Raw genomic sequence first — 19,362 nt, 5'->3', positions numbered from 1 at the left:
GTGGCAAAGAACTCTCTGGGGATCTGAACAAAAAGAATTGTTGCTCTACATAAAGATGGCCTAGGGTATAAGATTGCCAAGACCCTGAAACTGAGCTGCAGCATGGTGGCCAAGATAATACAGTGGTTTAACAGGACAGGTTCCACTCAGAACAGGCCTCCCCATAGTCCCCAAAGAAGTTGAGTGCACGTGCTCAGCGTGATATCCAGAGGTTGTCTTTGGGAAATAGACTTTTGAGTGCTGCCAGCATTGCTGCAGAGGTTGAAGGGGTGGGGGGTCAGCCTGTCAGTGCTCGGACCATATACGCCGCACACTGCATCAAAATGGTCTGCATGGCTGTCATCCCAGAAGGAAGCCTCTTCTAAAGATGATGCACAAGAAAGCTTGCAAACAGTTTGCTGAAGACAAGCAGACTAAGGACATGGATTACTGGAACTATGTTCTGTGGCCTGAGGAGAACAAAATAAACTTATTTGGTTCAGATGGTATCAAGCTTATATGGCGGCAACCAAGTGATGAGTACAAAGACAAGTGTGTCTTGCCTACAGTCAAGCATGGTGGTGGGAGTGTCCTGGTCTGGGGCTGCATGAGTGCTGCACACTGGGGAGCTACAGTTCATTGAGTGAGCCATGAATGTCAACATGTACGGTGACATACTGAAGCAGAGCATGATCCCCTCCCTGTGGAGACTGGGTCGCAGGGCAGTATTCCAGCTTGATAACGACCCCAAACACACCTCAAATACGACCACTGCCTTGCTAAAGAAGCTGAGGGTAAAGGTGATGGACTGGCCAAGCATTTCTCCAGACCCATATCATATTGAGCATCTGTGGGGCATCCTCAAATGGAAGGTAGAGGAGCGCAAGGTCTCTAACATCCACCAGATGTGTGATGTCATCATTGAGGAGTTGAAGAGGACTCCAGTGGCAATCTATGAAGCTCTGGTGAACTCCATGCCCAAAAGGTTTAAGGCAGTGCTGGAAAATAATGGTGGCCACTAGTGATGGACGAACGTTTCGCCCGGCGGTCGTTTCGCGGCGAATTTCCGACATTCGCGGTCCGCACGTTCGAACGCCTTTTTCCGTCGTTCGCCGCGGCGGACTTACGTGTTTAATGTATACAAGAACTTTAACCTTTGGTGACACGTTTATCATGTGATACAGGACAGCCAATTGAGACATGACAGCACATGGACACTTGTACATTCCCCCTAACCTATAAATACACCCGATCCGGTGGCCATTTTACATTCTTTCTTCTGTTACGATAGGGACAGGTTCCTGTGTGGAGTAGGGAGAGATAAACCACTAGCTATTTGGTACACAAAAGTTCTTTTCAGGACTGGTATAGGTGTTAGGTGTTGATAGGTTTGCTGTGCTGCTGATTCTTGCAGCAGCCTGAGTGTCTTTTGTTAGTTTAGAGAAAGGGAAAGGACGGTGTATGCTACAGGGACAGCCAGATTAGTCTTTCATCATCATCATCATCATCATCATCATTAGCTGTTACTATCAAGGTCCACAAAAGAGCTGTTCCAGTAACCACTAATCGTTCTCTTTTTTTGCCAATTTGTATAGGGACAGGAAGGAAGCAGTGTTGTCAGGCAGTGAGGGTAATTTTAAAGACTTGCTGTTATTATTAGTTCCACAAAGGTTCTTTTCAGGACTGGTATCAGTGGTACAGTAATAGGCTTGTACATGTATAATATTCTTTCTTCCAAATATAGAAAGGATATTATACTTGACTGCTGCCCTTCTGCTGCAGTCTGCTAAACATTCACAACTCACTTGTTCCACAAAAGTTCTTATAAGGACTGGTAACTTGGTATAGGGTGCTACGGTACATAGGCTTGAGTGCGGTACAGTCTGCTGTTCTGTAAGGACCGCTATCGGTCCACAATAGATAGGGTTGACGTGCACCACTGCTGACCGCTGCCCTATACTGCAGCAGTCCTTCAGCGGTATAGGGACTGACGTACAGTCTGCTAAACACTAATACACAACCTGCTTGGTCCACAAAAGTTCTTATAAGGACTGGTAACTTGGTATAGGGTGCTACGGTACATAGGCTTGAGTGCGGTACAGTCTGCTGTTCTGTAAGGACCGCTATCGGTCCACAATAGATAGGGTTGACGTGCACCACTGCTGACCGCTCACCTATACTGCAGCAGTCCTTCAGCGGTATAGGGACTGACGTACAGTCTGCTAATCACTAACACACAACCTGCTTGTTCCACAAAAGTTCTTATAAGGACTGGTAACTTGGTATAGGGTGCTACGGTACATAGGCTTGAGTGCGGTACAGTCTGCTGTTCTGTAAGGACCGCTATCGGTCCACAATAGATAGGGTTGACGTGCACCACTGCTGACCGCTGCCCTATACTGCAGCAGTCCTTCAGCGGTATAGGGACTGACGTACAGTCTGCTAATCACTAACACACAACCTGCTTGTTCCACAAAAGTTCTTATAAGGACTGGTAACTTGGTATAGGGTGCTACGGTACATAGGCTTGAGTGCGGTACAGTCTGCTGTTCTGTAAGGACCGCTATCGGTCCACAATAGATAGGGTTGACGTGCACCACTGCTGACCGCTGCCCTATACTGCAGCAGTCCTTCAGCGGTATAGGGACTGACGTACAGTCTGCTAAACACTAATACACAACCTGCTTGGTCCACAAAAGTTCTTATAAGGACTGGTAACTTGGTATAGGGTGCTACGGTACATAGGCTTGAGTGCGGTACAGTCTGCTGTTCTGTAAGGACCGCTATCGGTCCACAATAGATAGGGTTGACGTGCACCACTGCTGACCGCTGCCCTATACTGCAGCAGTCCTTCAGCGGTATAGGGACTGACGTACAGTCTGCTAATCACTAACACACAACCTGCTTGTTCCACAAAAGTTCTTATAAGGACTGGTAACTTGGTATAGGGTGCTACGGTACATAGGCTTGAGTGCGGTACAGTCTGCTGTTCTGTAAGGACCGCTATCGGTCCACAATAGATAGGGTTGACGTGCACCACTGCTGACCGCTGCCCTATACTGCAGCAGTCCTTCAGCGGTATAGGGACTGACGTACAGTCTGCTAAACACTAATACACAACCTGCTTGGTCCACAAAAGTTCTTATAAGGACTGGTAACTTGGTATAGGGTGCTACGGTACATAGGCTTGAGTGCGGTACAGTCTGCTGTTCTGTAAGGACCGCTATCGGTCCACAATAGATAGGGTTGACGTGCACCACTGCTGACCGCTGCCCTATACTGCAGCAGTCCTTCAGCGGTATAGGGACTGACGTACAGTCTGCTAAACACTAATACACAACCTGCTTGGTCCACAAAAGTTCTTATAAGGACTGGTAACTTGGTATAGGGTGCTACGGTACATAGGCTTGAGTGCGGTACAGTCTGCTGTTCTGTAAGGACCGCTATCGGTCCACAATAGATAGGGTTGACGTGCACCACTGCTGACCGCTCACCTATACTGCAGCAGTCCTTCAGCGGTATAGGGACTGACGTACAGTCTGCTAATCACTAACACACAACCTGCTTGTTCCACAAAAGTTCTTATAAGGACTGGTAACTTGGTATAGGGTGCTACGGTACATAGGCTTGAGTGCGGTACAGTCTGCTGTTCTGTAAGGACCGCTATCGGTCCACAATAGATAGGGTTGACGTGCACCACTGCTGACCGCTGCCCTATACTGCAGCAGTCCTTCAGCGGTATAGGGACTGACGTACAGTCTGCTAAACACTAATACACAACCTGCTTGGTCCACAAAAGTTCTTATAAGGACTGGTAACTTGGTATAGGGTGCTACGGTACATAGGCTTGAGTGCGGTACAGTCTGCTGTTCTGTAAGGACCGCTATCGGTCCACAATAGATAGGGTTGACGTGCACCACTGCTGACCGCTGCCCTATACTGCAGCAGTCCTTCAGCGGTATAGGGACTGACGTACAGTCTGCTAAACACTAATACACAACCTGCTTGGTCCACAAAAGTTCTTATAAGGACTGGTAACTTGGTATAGGGTGCTACGGTACATAGGCTTGAGTGCGGTACAGTCTGCTGTTCTGTAAGGACCGCTATCGGTCCACAATAGATAGGGTTGACGTGCACCACTGCTGACCGCTGCCCTATACTGCAGCAGTCCTTCAGCGGTATAGGGACTGACGTACAGTCTGCTAAACACTAATACACAACCTGCTTGGTCCACAAAAGTTCTTATAAGGACTGGTAACTTGGTATAGGGTGCTACGGTACATAGGCTTGAGTGCGGTACAGTCTGCTGTTCTGTAAGGACCGCTATCGGTCCACAATAGATAGGGTTGACGTGCACCACTGCTGACCGCTCACCTATACTGCAGCAGTCCTTCAGCGGTATAGGGACTGACGTACAGTCTGCTAATCACTAACACACAACCTGCTTGTTCCACAAAAGTTCTTATAAGGACTGGTAACTTGGTATAGGGTGCTACGGTACATAGGCTTGAGTGCGGTACAGTCTGCTGTTCTGTAAGGACCGCTATCGGTCCACAATAGATAGGGTTGACGTGCACCACTGCTGACCGCTGCCCTATACTGCAGCAGTCCTTCAGCGGTATAGGGACTGACGTACAGTCTGCTAATCACTAACACACAACCTGCTTGTTCCACAAAAGTTCTTATAAGGACTGGTAACTTGGTATAGGGTGCTACGGTACATAGGCTTGAGTGCGGTACAGTCTGCTGTTCTGTAAGGACCGCTATCGGTCCACAATAGATAGGGTTGACGTGCACCACTGCTGACCGCTGCCCTATACTGCAGCAGTCCTTCAGCGGTATAGGGACTGACGTACAGTCTGCTAATCACTAACACACAACCTGCTTGTTCCACAAAAGTTCTTATAAGGACTGGTAACTTGGTATAGGGTGCTACGGTACATAGGCTTGAGTGCGGTACAGTCTGCTGTTCTGTAAGGACCGCTATCGGTCCACAATAGATAGGGTTGACGTGCACCACTGCTGACCGCTGCCCTATACTGCAGCAGTCCTTCAGCGGTATAGGGACTGACGTACAGTCTGCTAAACACTAATACACAACCTGCTTGGTCCACAAAAGTTCTTATAAGGACTGGTAACTTGGTATAGGGTGCTACGGTACATAGGCTTGAGTGCGGTACAGTCTGCTGTTCTGTAAGGACCGCTATCGGTCCACAATAGATAGGGTTGACGTGCACCACTGCTGACCGCTGCCCTATACTGCAGCAGTCCTTCAGCGGTATAGGGACTGACGTACAGTCTGCTAAACACTAATACACAACCTGCTTGGTCCACAAAAGTTCTTATAAGGACTGGTAACTTGGTATAGGGTGCTACGGTACATAGGCTTGAGTGCGGTACAGTCTGCTGTTCTGTAAGGACCGCTATCGGTCCACAATAGATAGGGTTGACGTGCACCACTGCTGACCGCTGCCCTATACTGCAGCAGTCCTTCAGCGGTATAGGGACTGACGTACAGTCTGCTAAACACTAATACACAACCTGCTTGGTCCACAAAAGTTCTTATAAGGACTGGTAACTTGGTATAGGGTGCTACGGTACATAGGCTTGAGTGCGGTACAGTCTGCTGTTCTGTAAGGACCGCTATAGGTCCACAATAGATAGGGTTGACGTGCACCACTGCTGACCGCTCACCTATACTGCAGCAGTCCTTCAGCGGTATAGGGACTAAGAGTTTTGTCACAGGGTCATTTAAAAAATGACAGGCAGAGGAAGAGGCAGGCCCTTCCGCAGGGGTGGTAGGGGTAGGGCAGGAGCAACAGGCTTGAGCCAAAGTGGGAAGTTGCAGAAGGTGCGTTCAATTACTTTAAAGGATGCACCAGACTTGGTTGAGTGGCTCGCTCAGCCTTACTCTTCTGCACCCTCCTCATCCTCTCGATCTGCACCCTCTTCTTCACTCTCTGCTATGTGCACCCCCAAAGACACTACCACCAACAACACGACCACCACCACCACCACCACATACCTTCCGCTTGAGTCACTGGAATTATTTTCCGATCCATATCAAGAGGACATTTCTGATGCGCAGCCACTCTTGGTATTGGATCAGGAAGAGGAGGTAGCAACAAGCGCTACTCAGCAGTCTGACGCCAGTACCCAGATCAGCCCAAGGAGGAGGTTGGTCCCCGGTGTTGCTGCCTACTCCGAGATCTCTACTTATAGCGGTGGGGAAGGTGACGTTGATGATGACGTGTCTAGTGATGTCACGTGGGTGCCCACAAGAGAGGAAGAGGAGGGGAGTTCAGAGGGAGATATGGACCAGCAGATAGGGAGGAGAAGCAGCAATGACTTACATTGCACAGCAGGGACAAAGCAGACTGCAAATGTATCAGGAGCGAGTCATCGACCATGTACGGTCACATCTGGCGCTCCCAGGACACCGGCACATGGCTCCGCAGTGTGGGCTTTTTTTAACGTGTCCGCTGCTGACAATAGCGTTGCCATCTGCAATCTTTGCAGTCAACGCGTTAGTCGCGGTAAGCCCAATACTCACCTAGGGACGACCGCCTTAAGAAGGCACATGAGCAGCCATCACCGAGCCCAGTGGGAGCAACGGAACACACAAAGCCACACTGCAGGCTCTCACCGTCCAGCCTCGTCTTCTACTTCTCCTTCTCCTCTCTCCTCACAATTGTCCTCCACTCCACCTTCCATCAAGCCAAGCTCACATTTTTCTGCAAAAAGGCAGGCTTCCGTGGGCCTAATGTTTGAGCGTAAAAAAATGATGATGCCGGATAACCCTCTTGCCCAACGGTTGGCGGCTGGCTTGTCAGAACTCATAGCCCGCCAACTACTGCCATATAAACTGGTGGACTCGGAGGCCTTTCGCAAATTTGTGGCCATTGGAACACCACAATGGAAGGTCCCAGGAAGGAAGTATTTCTCAGAGAAGGGCATCCCAGAGCTATATGGCCATGTTCAGCGGCAAGTGAATGTATCTCTGGCACACAGTGTCGGTGCCAAGATACATCTGACCACAGACACGTGGTCTAGCAAACACGGGCAGGGAAGGTATATCAGTTTTACTGCCCACTGGGTGAACCTTCTGACGGCCGTCAAGCATGTAACCCGTGGCACCCGTGTAGATTTGGTTTTACCGCCACGGATTGCATGCAGGCCTGACTCTTCTTCTCCTCCTCCTACTCCATCCTCCTCCCTCTCCTCCTCAGCTGCCTCCTCCTTTTCCGCTGCTAGCGTCTCTTCCACTGCACCGCCCAAGCTCCCCAGAACCTATTCCACATGCCAGGTGAGACGTTGCCATGCCGTGCTGCGTCTGTTGTGCCTGGAAGCAAAGAGCCACACTGGCCCGGCACTCCTTTCAGCTTTGCGTTCACAGGCAGATGAGTGGCTAACACCGCTCAATTTGACAGTTGGTAAAGTGGTGTGTGACAACGGTGCCAATCTGCTTAGCGCATTGAAACAGGGCAAAATCACGCACGTGCCGTGCATGGCACACGTCTTAAACTTGGTCGTGCATCGATTCCTTGTCAAATACCCTGGGGTCCAGGACATCTTGCGGCAGGCAAGGAAAATCTCGGCCCATTTCAGAAGATCTTACACGGCCATGGCTCGCCTTGCTGACATTCAGCGGCGACACCATCTGCCGGTCAGACGTCTTATTTGCGATTGCCCGACGCGATGGAACTCAACCTTCTATATGCTTGATAGGCTGCTCCAGCAGAAACGTGCAGTTAACGTCTACCTGTATGAACTCTGCGAAAGAAACGGTTCTGGGGAGCTGGGTTTTTTTTCACCGCGCCAGTGGCTGCTCATGCGCGACACATGCAGACTTCTGCGGCCATTTGAGGAGATCACCAAACTGGTCAGTCGCAGCCATGGCGCCATCAGTGACATGGTACCTTATGCCTTCTTTCTGGAGCGTGCATTGCGTCGTGTCATTGATCAGGCTGTGGAGGAGCAGGAGCGGGAAGATGAGGAAGTCGCAATGCTGGATGAATTCCCAGGGGGGGCTACTCTATCTGAGACAAGTCAACAACAGGAGTCTGATGAGGAGTCAGAGGAGGATGGTGCCGGGGCGGATGAGCAGGAGCAAGAAGAGCATGCTTTAAACCTTTCTGGGATCCCTGTTGTGCGAGGATGGGGAGAGGAGAATGAAGAGGACGACATTATCCTGGATGATGAGCAGGAGCCAGGCCACCACACCGCTTCCACTTTAGTGCAAATGGGGGCCTTCATGCTCCAGTGTTTTAATAGGGACCCCCGTATAAAAAGCATGAGGGTCAAGGACCAGTACTGGGTGGCAACGTACTTAGACCCCCGGTACAAACACAAAATGGCGGAAATGTTACCGCCGTCGCAGAGGGCTGTCAGAATGCAGCACTTCCAGGCCTTGCTTCGAGAAATGCTGCATTCTGCTTTTGCGTGCGCTGGCAGAGGAGCAATTCCCACTCCCAGAGAAGGATTTGCGGGTACCAATCCAACAGCGCCTGCAAGAAGAGGCCGGTTTGAAGATGTGTTGGTGACTTCGGATATGAGGTCATTCTTTCAGCCGACCCATCGACAGGTGTCATCCGGATCCAGCATCAGGGAACGCCTAGACCGTCAGGTGTCCGACTACATTGGGTTAACGGCCGATGTGGACGCTCTGAGGAGTGATGAACCCCTAGACTACTGGGTGGGCAGGCTTGACCTCTGGCCAGAGCTTGCCCAATTTGCAATCGAACTGTTGGCTTGCCCCTCATCCAGTGTCCTGTCCGAAAGGACGTTCAGCGCAGCAGGGGGGATTGTGACCGATAAGCGTACTCGCCTAGCTCACCACAGTGTTAACTACCTCACATTTCTAAAAATGAATGAGGCATGGATCTCGGAGGAATTCAACACATGTGACCAGTAGACCATGTATATGTCTATAAACTATTTTTTTAATCAAGCACACAGACCTTCTTAATTCATTTGGCTCACTTCCTTGACCCAAAAAAGCACACCGTACTATATGCCCCTACCCTCCTCTTTGAAGAGGTTGAGCGGTGTCATATTTCTACTGGGGCTGCTTATGATATCCCTGTGCTGTGCTGACTTCCTCCTGGGGGTTCTTATTATGAAGGGATCACACTATCCCTGTGCTGTGCTGACTTCCTCCTGGGGGTTCTTATTATGAGGGGATCACACCATCCCTGTGCTGTGCTGACTTCCTCCTGCGGCTGCTTACGGTGCTGCTGTCAGTGCTGTATGTCACGGTGCTGCTGTCAGCGCTGTATGTCACGGTGCTGCTGTCAGCGCTGTATGTCACGGTGCTGCTGTCAGCGCTGTATGTCACGGTGCTGCTGTCAGCGCTGTATGTCACGGTGCTGCTGTCAGCGCTGTATGTCACGGTGCTGCTGTCAGCGCTGTATGTCACGGTGCTGCTGTCAGCGCTGTATGTCACGGTGCTGCTGTCAGCGCTGTATGTCACGGTGCTGCTGTCAGCGCTGTATGTCACGGTGCTGCTGTCAGCGCTGTATGTCACGGTGCTGCTGTCAGCGCTGTATGTCACGGTGCTGCTGTCAGTGCTCTGTATTACGGTGCTGCTGTCAGATGCCTCTATCACGGTGCATGTGTCATTCCGGTATGTCACGCTGCTGGTGATCATCTCCTGCACCCTCTTCTTTGCCTACCCTGGTCCCTGACCTTCCCTCTCCTCCATTGCCTTCATTAGCTCCATAGTCCTGAATTGTTAGAACAATTTCCCAAATAAAATAAAAATGCTTGTAGTTATCGATCCCAAATTCACCTCATACATGTATTATGTCATTGTCCAGATGGTGGGACTACGTTTTACCCCCTAATAATTACCACGTGGCCGCAAATTCGACATGAAGGTTTGCAAAGTTCGCCTCCCATTGAAGTCAATGGGGCCCGCGGCGAACGTTCGGTTTCGCGAACGTTTGGGTCCGTTCGCATTTCGCGTTCGCGAAACGTCCCGTCGGAAGTTCGTCCATCACTAGTGGCCACACAAAATATTGACACTTTGGGTCCAATTTGGACATTTTCACTTAGGGGTGTACTCACTTTCGTTGTCAGCGGTTTAGACATTAATGGCTGTGTTGAGTTATTTTGAGGGAACAGCAAATTTACACTGTTAAACAAGCTGTACACTCACTACTTTACATTGTAGACAAGTGTCATTTCTTCAGTGTTGTCACATGAAAAGATATAATAAAATATTTACAAAAATGTGAAGGGTATACACGCACACATTATAAAGGTGGGGGTAGAGACTGTGGGGAGGGTGTGTTAGCGGCTAGCAGACAAAGAGCAATATACTGAGCTTCCCAGTAAAGAGCTGTGTAGGAAGTGTGTCAGCACACGTCTTGGCCATTGGAGGATTGGCAGGCTGTGCTCTCAGCACAGTTAGGAAACTGACCCACTGGGAAGGATGTGCTTCTATGCCTTTGCCAGGGGACTGACAGGATAATCAGATATTTCACACAAAGGAAGAAATACAAAGAGAACAGCATACTTTTTAACATAAGTACACGGTACAACATACACATACAGTTCCTGGAAAAAGTATTCATACCCCTTAAAATTTTCCACATTTTTTCATGTTACAACCAAAAACATAAAGGTGTTTTATTGGGATTTTATGGGATAGACCAACACAAATTGGCACATAATTGTGAAGTAGAAGGAAAATCATTTACAAATAAATATGTGAAAAATGTGGCGTGTATTTGTTTTCAGCCCCCCCTGAGTCAATACTTTGTAGAACCACCTTTCACTGCAATTACAGATGCAAGTCTTTTTGGGTATTTCTCCACCAGCTTTGTACATCTAGAGAGTGAGTTTTTTGCCCATTCTTGTTTGAAAAATAGCTCAAACTCTGTCAGATTGGATGGAGAGCATCTGTGAACAGAAATTTTCAACATCTTGCCACAGATTCGTAATTGGATTTAGGGCCAGACTTTGACTGGGCCATTTTAACACATGAATATGCTTTGATCTAAACCATTCCATTGCAGCTCTGGCTGTATGTTTAGAGTCATTGTCCTGCTGGAAGGAGAACCTCTGCCTCAGTCTTGAGTCTTTTGCAGACTCTGGCAAGTTTTCTTCTAAGATTCCCCAGTATTTGACTCCATCCATCTTCCCATCAACTTTAGCTTCCCTGTCCCTGCTGAAAAAAGCATCCCTAACAACATGACACTGCCACCACCATGATTCACAGTGGGGATGGTGTGTTCAGGGTAATGTGCAGTGTTAGTTTTCCGCCACACATAGCATTTTGCTTTTAGGCTAAAAAGTTACATTTTGGTCTCATCTGACCAGAGCACCTTCTTCCACATGTTTGCTGTGTCCCCCACATGGCTTCTCGCAAACTGCAAACAGGACTTCTTATGGCTTTCTTTCAACAATGGCTTTCTTCTTCCATAAAGGCCAGATTTGTGGATACGTAACTAATAGTTGATCTGTGGACAGATTCTCCCACCTGAGCTGTGGATCTCTGCAGCTCCTCCAGAGTTACCATGGGTTTCTTGGTTGCTTCTCTGATTAATGCTCTCCTTGCCTGGCCTGTCAGTTTAGGTGGACGGCCATGTCTTGGTAGGTTTTCAGTTGTGCCATACTCTTTACATTTTCAGATGATGAATTGAACAGTGCTCCAGGAGATATTCAAAGCTTGGGATATTTTTTATGACCTAACTCTGTTTGAAACTTCTCCAAAACTTTATCCCTGACCTGTCTGGTGTGTTCCTTGGCTTTCATGATGCTGTTTGTTCACTAAAGTTTTCTAAAAACCCTCTGAGGGCTTCACATAACAGCTGTATTTATACTGAGCTTAAATTACACACAGGTGGACACTATTTACTAATTAGGTGACTTCTGAAGGCAACTGGTTCCACTAGATGTTAGTTAGGGGTATCAGAGTAAAGGGAGGCTGAATAAAAATGCATGCCACACTTCCGATTTTTTTGTAAAAATTTTAAAAACCATTTATTATTTTCCTTCCACTCCACAATTATGTGCCACTTTGTGTTGATCTATCACATAAAATCCCAATAAAATACATTTATGTTTTTGGTTGTAACATGGCAAAATGTGGAAAATGTCAAGGGGTGTCAAGGGGTATGAATTTTTTTTCGAGGCACTGTATAAGGAATAGGAAACGGGGTAACATACACTTTAATCCAGGGAGTAACAACACTCCTAAGCAAAGATAAAACTCACTTTGGCAAACGTCTTGAAGCCCTGAAGAATAGGACGATATCCGGTACATCGACAGAGATTCCCTGATTGGGTGACAATAATTAGGATATCAGATTTGACTACATCTGGTCACTACAGATAAATCAATCAGTAAATACTACATACAGTATATGACAATTTCCATAAATGTTCCATTTGGCTTTTTACAATTATTATACTCTTTATTTTACTAGTTTATACAACACTACTTCATGTAGAACTTGGCAGAGAAAACGAAACCATTTACACATGTCTATAACCTGAAAAGAAGTTATGATCTAAACAGATTCCTCCATCCCCTCCTTATAATGCAGATGGACAAATCCTTTTGCTGGGCTTATATGGCATCTGAAATATATGCATCGGGGCTTGTTAAGCAAGACCTAAAAATTGGGCTGATTTAGCAAAAACAGGCCGAATTTCAATCTATGTGTGACTCTTCTTGTTCGACAAACCTCGACCGGTGAAGTTATTTGAATATGTTGGTGCAAAATCTCCCTATTTATACTGTAGTGATGTCTGAAATATTTCCATTCCCTGGAGAAAATGCTATCAGAGTCTGAAAGCCTTGGCACTTGGTCATGTGATATCTCATAGTTTTATGGTTAGTAAGGTTGAATAAAGACACCAGTCCATCCAGTTAAACCTGAGTGAGTGTCTACAATTGTCCCTATCCCTGTACATTGCACACTCATGTCTGTCCCTACCCTCAAGGAGCTCACAATCCAAGGTCCCCATTCATATACTAGGGCCAATTTTGGACAGAAGCCAATTAACCTACCTGCATATCTTTGGATTGTGGGAGGAAACCAAAGTACCCGGAGGAAACCCACGCAGGCACAGGGAGAACATGCAAACTCCAGGCAGGTATTGTTGTGGTTGGGATTCGAATCAGCAACCCTTCTTACTGCTAGGTGAGAGTGCTAACCACTACACCACTGTGCTGCCCTAAATCTCACAAAGGCACAAACTGACTGATCTACCCTTTCAATAAGAAATCACAGGAGCAGGTTTAAACACATTCAGACTTTAACCAATTCAGCCCCGGAAAATTTGGCTGCTGAATGACCATTTTTTGCGATACGGCACCGCGTCGCTTTAACTGACAATTGCGCGGTCGTGCGATGCTGCACCCAAACAAAATTGACGTCCTTTTTTTTCCCATAAATAGAGCTTTCTCTTGGTGGTATTTGATCGACTCTATACTATACTATAAACAAAAAAAGCGACCATTTTGAAAAAAAAAACACAATATTTTGTGATTTTTGCTATAATAAATATCCCCCTTTTTTTCTTTTTTTTTTTTTTTTAAAGCATATTTTTTCTCAGTTTTGCCCAATATGTATTTTCTACATATTTTTGGTAAAAATAAGCGTATATTGATTGGTTTGCACAAAAGTTATAGCATCTACAAAATAGGGGATAGTTTTATAGCATTTTTATTATAATTTTTTTTCTTACTATTAATAGCGGCAATCTGCAATTTTTATCAGGACTGCGACATTATGGTGGATACATAGGACACTTTTCACACATTTTTGGGACCATTGGCATTTATACAGCGATCAGTGCTATAAAAATGCACTGATTATTGGAAAAATGTCACTGGCAGGGAGGGGGTTAAAAATAGGGGGTGATCAAGGGGTTAACTGTGTTCCCTGCTATGTGTTTCTAACTGAAGGGGGAGGGGACTGAAAAAGGAAGTGACGGACCGTGGTTTTTAGCTAATAGGAACACACGATCTGTCGCTGTTTACACACAATCATCCCTGTTCTGTCTCTAGTGCTCGCGATCGCTCATGGCCGGTGGTCATCACGACTGTCGGCCACGAGCATCGGCACTTCCGCTGTGCAGCGCGGGCGCGGCGAGCAGAAGTATAGCTATGACGGTTCGCGGGATCGTGCCGACCTCCTGCAGTAAAATGACGGTGGCTGGTCGGCAAGCGTTTAAACACATTGCCAGTCCAGGAGGGAGCCCGGGGAGGCATTTTCCCCAGCAAAAGTATTTCCAGTACTTTATATTGTCTTTACTTATCCAATCTAAAAAGACTCTGAAAATAACTTGAGCTTAGGTGCACCTTAAAAGAGTTAAAGTGGTATTAACCACTTAAGGACCGCCGTATTGCCAATGTACGTCATTGGAATGGTACGTACAGGCACAAGCACGTACATGTACGTGCTTGCCTTCCAGCGGGTGGGGGGTCCGATCGGACCCCCTCCCGCTGGATACGGCGGTCCGTTTCGCTTCAGGATCCCCTCTCGATCGCTCCTGGCGAATGAGAAGCTTCCTCCCACTGTGTATTGTATACACAGGCAGGGAGGAAGTGATGTCATTCTCCTCGGGGCGGTCTTTTTGACCGGACTACGAGGAGAAGACAGAAAGTAAGTGTGCACCAACACTACACTGACATGTAGGCACACACAGGCACACAACCCCCCCCCCGATCCTTGCCCCGAGAGTTAACCCTTTCACCCCCTTTTGCCAGTGTCACTAAGCGATCATTTTTCTGATCGCTGCATTAGTGTCGCTAGGTAGCTAGTTATTTTTTTAGGTTCACCGCCAGGTTTTTATAGCGCTAGGTACCCCGATATACTACCCAATAATGGTTTTAACCCCCTGATTGCCCCTAGTTAACCCTTTCACCCTCTTTTGCCAGTGTCACTAAGCGATCATTTTTCTGATCGCTGCATTATTGTCGCTAGTGTCGCTAGGTAGCTAGTTATTTTTTTAGGTTCACCGCCAGGTTTTTATAGCGCTAGGTACCCCGATATACTACCCAATAATGGTTTTAACCCCCTGATTGCCCCTAGTTAACCCTTTCACCCCCTTTTGCCAGTATCACTAAGCGATCGTTTTTCTGATCGCTGCATTAGTGTCACTGATGTCGCTAGGTAGCTAGTTATTTTTTTAGGTTCACCACCAGGTTTTTATAGCGCTAGGTACTCCGATATACTACCCAATAATGGTTTTAACCCCCTGATTGCCCCTAGTTAACCCTTTCACCCCCTTTTGCCAGTGTCACTAAGCGATCATTTTTCTGATCGCTGCATTAGTGTCACTAGTGTCGCTAGGTAGCTAGTTATTTTTTTAGGTTCACCGCCAGGTTTTTATAGCGCTAGGTACCCCCATATACTACCCAATAATGATTTTAACCCCCTGATTGCCCCTAGTTAACCCTTTCACCAGCGATCACAGTATAAGTGTCACTGGTGACGCTGGTTAGCCAGTTCGTTTTTTAGGTTCCCCATCAGGTTTTTATATAGCGCTAGGGACCCCCATATACTACCTAATAAAAATTTGAACCCCCTGATTGCCCCTAGTTAACCCTTTCACCAGTGATCACCGTATAAGTGTTATGGGTGACTCTGGTTAGTTTGCTTTTTATAGCATCAGGGCACCCACCATTTATTACCCAATAAAGGTTTAACCCCCTGATCACCCGGCGGGTGATATCAATTAGGTTTTAGGGTCAGGGTCTGCGTCGCCCCAGGCAGCGCTAGGTTAGTGCCAGTACCGCTAACACCCACACGCAAAGCATAAACCTCCCGTAGTGGTATAGAATCTGAACAGATCAATATCTGATCTGATCAGATTTATACTAGCATCCCCAGCAGTTTAGGGTTCCAAAAAAACGCATTGTTAGCGGGATCAGCCCAGATACCTGCTGGCACCTGCGTTTTGCCCCTCTGCCCAGCCCACCCAAGTGCAGTATCGATCGATCACTGTCACTTACAAAACACTAAACACATAACTGCAGCGATCGCAGAGTCAGGCCTGATCCCTGCGATCGCTAACAGTTTTTTTTGCTAGCATTTTATATTTAAATCCGGAAGGCAGTGCTTGGTTTTCGGGGTCCCGTATGTGGCTAGGCTCCCAAAAAGTCCCCCACATGTAGTATCCCCGTACTCGGGAGAAGCAGCAGAATTTATTTTGGGGTGTAATTTGACTTATGCCCATAGCATGTGTGAGCAATATATCATTTAGTGACAACTTTGTGCAAAAAAAAAAAAAATTGTAAAATTCCTGCAACTGGCAAAATATAATATAAAATATTTAATGGACTCAACATGCCTCTCAGTAAATAGCTTGGGGTGTCTACTTTCCAAAATGGGGTCATTTGGGGGGGTTTTGTGCTATTTTGGCATTTTATGGCCTTCGAAACTGTGATAGGAAGTGAGGAGTGAAATCAAAAATTTGCACCCTAATGCGGCGTACACACGAGCGGACTGTTCAACATCCAAAGTCCGACGGACTGATTCCGTCAGACTATTCGATCGTGTGTGGGCTGCAACGGACTTTTGATTCACCAAAGTCTGACGGACTTTAGAATATGGAACATGCTTCAAATTTTTCAGAAGGAACTCCGCCGGACCCGGTCCCTTCGAAAAATTCGCTCGTGTGTATGCTATTCCGACGGACTAAAACCGACGCTAGGGCAGCTATTGGCTACTGGCTATGAACTTCCTTATTCGAGTCGAGTCGTACGTCATCACGTTCGAATCCGTCGGAGTTTAGTGTGATTGTGTGTGGCCAAGTCCGCTCAGTCGAAAAGTCCGTCAGAACTCTGTCGGAACTCCGGCAGAACTCCGGCAGAACTCCTTCGGAAGTCTGTAGGACATAAGTCCTCTCGTGTGTACGGGGCTTTAGAAACCCTGAAGGCAGTGATTGGATTTTGGGGTGCCGTACGCAGCTAGACTCCCAAAAAGTCCCACATATGTGGTATCCTCGTACTCAGGAGAAGCAGCAGAATATATTTTGGGGTGCAATTCCACATATAACTATGGAATGTGTGAGAAATATATCATTTAGTGACAACTTTTTGTAAACTTTTTTTTTTTTTTGTGTCATTATTCAATCACTTAGGACAAAAAAAAATAATTCAATGGGCTCAACATGCCTCTCCACAACTTCCTTGGGGTGTCTACTTTCCAAAATGGGGTCATTTGGGGGGGGGGTTTGTACTGCCCTGCCATTTTAGCACCTCAAGAAATGAGATAGGCAATCGTAAATTAAAAGCTGTGTAAATTCCAGAAAATGTACTCTAGTTTGTAGACGCTATAACTTTTGCGCAAACCAATAAATATACGCTTATTGAAATTTTTTTTACTAAAGACATGTGGCTGAATAAGAATAAATTTTGCCCTAAATGTATGACTAAAATTGAGTTTATTCGATTTTTCTTATAACAAAAAGTAGAAAATATCATTTTTTCTCAAAATTTGCGGTCTTTTTCCATTTATATCGCAAAAAATAAAAATCGCAGAGGCAATCAAATACCATCAAAAGAAAGCTCTATTTGTGGGAAGAAAAGGACGCAAATTTCGTTTGGGTACAACATTGCATGACCGCGCAATTACCAGTTAAAGCAGTGCAGTGCGAAATTGGAAAAAGATCTCTGGTCCTTAGGCTGTTAATTGGTCCGGGGCTGAAGTGGTTAAACTCAAAACAAAAATAGTATATATTGCAACTTACCAGTCATTAGATGTGGTGGCTACATTTGTTTTAGGTTTTTAGGCTTTTTCCCTCTTTTTCTTTGGTAATCTGGCCAGTAACACACCCCCCTGTATTATACAGACACCACTCTGGATGAAGGAGAACAGGGGGCAGATTTGGACAGCAGCAATGTCAGTTGGGGGGAGGGGGATTTTTAATGTACTTGCAGATTTAATTATGGTAACAAACTGAAGCTGAACTTCAGCTAATATTTTATAAACAGTTAGAACAAACACTTTTTTTCCTTTTGGTATAAAGGCTTCACATTAATATGTAAAAGCTGATAGTTTTAAGTGTTTTAGCATCTGCTAGTGTTACATTATCTGTCTCATCCTTGTAACTGCAAGAAAGCTTTTCTGTTTAAAAACAACAGACTTATTGGCTGGATCACCAGATGAAAATAGAAGAAAAAAAGAAATGAATGAAGCCATCACCAGTGGCGTCGCTAGGCGGGGGGTGTGGTCCGCACCGGGTGCCACCCGCTAGAAGGTTGACACCGTCCCAAGGGTGATGCAAGTGTTGGCTCCCTTTGGCAGTTTTTTTTCTTCAGCCGGGACACACCTCCAGCACTGTGGCTTTGCCTGCCATGTGTTTTCCTCCTCTCTGTCTTTCACTTTCAGTGAACCTGAGCCACCCAAGCTGGTGCAGTAACGGGCAGGGGTTGAAGGCTTGCAATTGGTGGGGGGGAGAGATGTCCTCCACCGCCCGAGGTGAGGTGTTGTGATGGAGGGCTTGCTGATGAGGTTGGTTTATGCTGCTGGTCACAGCTATATCATATGGAGGGGGGTGGTTTGTTCTGGGGGGTCTGTACTAATGGAGGGGGGGTGGTTTGTTCTGGAGGGGTTTGTACTAATGGGGGGGAGGTGGCTTGTTCTGGGGGGGTCTGTACTAATGGAGGGGGGTGGTTTGTTCTGGAGGGGTTTGTACTAATGGAGGGGGGCGGTTTGTTCTGGGGGGTCTGTACTAATGGAGGGGTGTGGTTGGTTCTGGGGGGGTCTGTACTAATGGAGGGAGTGGCTTGTTCTGGGGGAGGTCTGTACTAATGGAGGGGGCGTGGTTTGTTCCGGGGGTCTGTACTAATGGAGGGGGGGTGGTTTGTTCTGGGGGGGGTCTGTACTAATGGGGGGGTGATTTGTTCTGGGAGGGGTCTGTACTAATAGAGGGGGGTGGTTTGTTCTTGTGGGATCTGTACTAATGGAGGGGGTGGTTTGTTTTGGGGGGGTCTGTATTAATGGAGGGGGGTGATTTATTCTGGGAGGGGTCTGTACTAATGGAGGGGGTGTGGTTTGTTCTGGGAGGGTCTGTACTAATGGAGGGGGGGTTGGTTTGTTCTGGGAGGGGTCTGTACTAATGGAGGGGTAATTTGTTCTGGGAGGGGTCTGTACTAATGGAGGGGAATGGTTTGTTCTGGGGGAAGTCTGTACTAATGGAGGGGGGTGGTTTGTTCTGGGGGGTCTGTACTAATGGAGGGAAGGTGGTTTGTTCTTGGGGAGGTCTGTACTATTAGAGGAGGGGTGGTTTGTTCTGGGGGTGTCTGTACTAATGGAGGAGAGGTGGTTTGTTCTGAGAGGGGTCTGTACTAATATAAGGGGGTGGTTTGTTCTGGGGGGAGTCTGTACTAATAGAGGGGGGTCTATACTGGGGGGGTTC

At 47.1% G+C, this 19,362-nt stretch overlaps 1 protein-coding gene across 2 annotated transcripts in view; it reads right to left on the bottom strand.

Annotated features, from left to right (window-relative positions):
* The window catches only part of XDH (xanthine dehydrogenase), a 166,728-nt gene that overhangs the window by 95,899 nt on the left and 51,467 nt on the right, over positions 1-19,362 (bottom strand). For both annotated transcript variants that reach the window (XM_077485875.1, XM_077485874.1), the window contains exon 6: positions 12,202-12,263. In XM_077485875.1, the coding sequence (XP_077342001.1) occupies positions 12,202-12,263 (62 nt within the window). The remainder of the gene's footprint in view (positions 1-12,201; positions 12,264-19,362) is intronic.

This window comes from Lithobates pipiens, unplaced genomic scaffold (assembly GCF_037356315.1).
Source record: "Lithobates pipiens isolate NorthernLeopardFrog02 unplaced genomic scaffold, aLitPip1_a1.2 Scaffold_18, whole genome shotgun sequence".
NCBI classification, from domain to species: Eukaryota; Metazoa; Chordata; class Amphibia; order Anura; family Ranidae; genus Lithobates; species Lithobates pipiens.
Note: the sequence above shows the minus strand (reverse complement) of the source record. Positions and strands in the feature narration are given on the sequence as shown.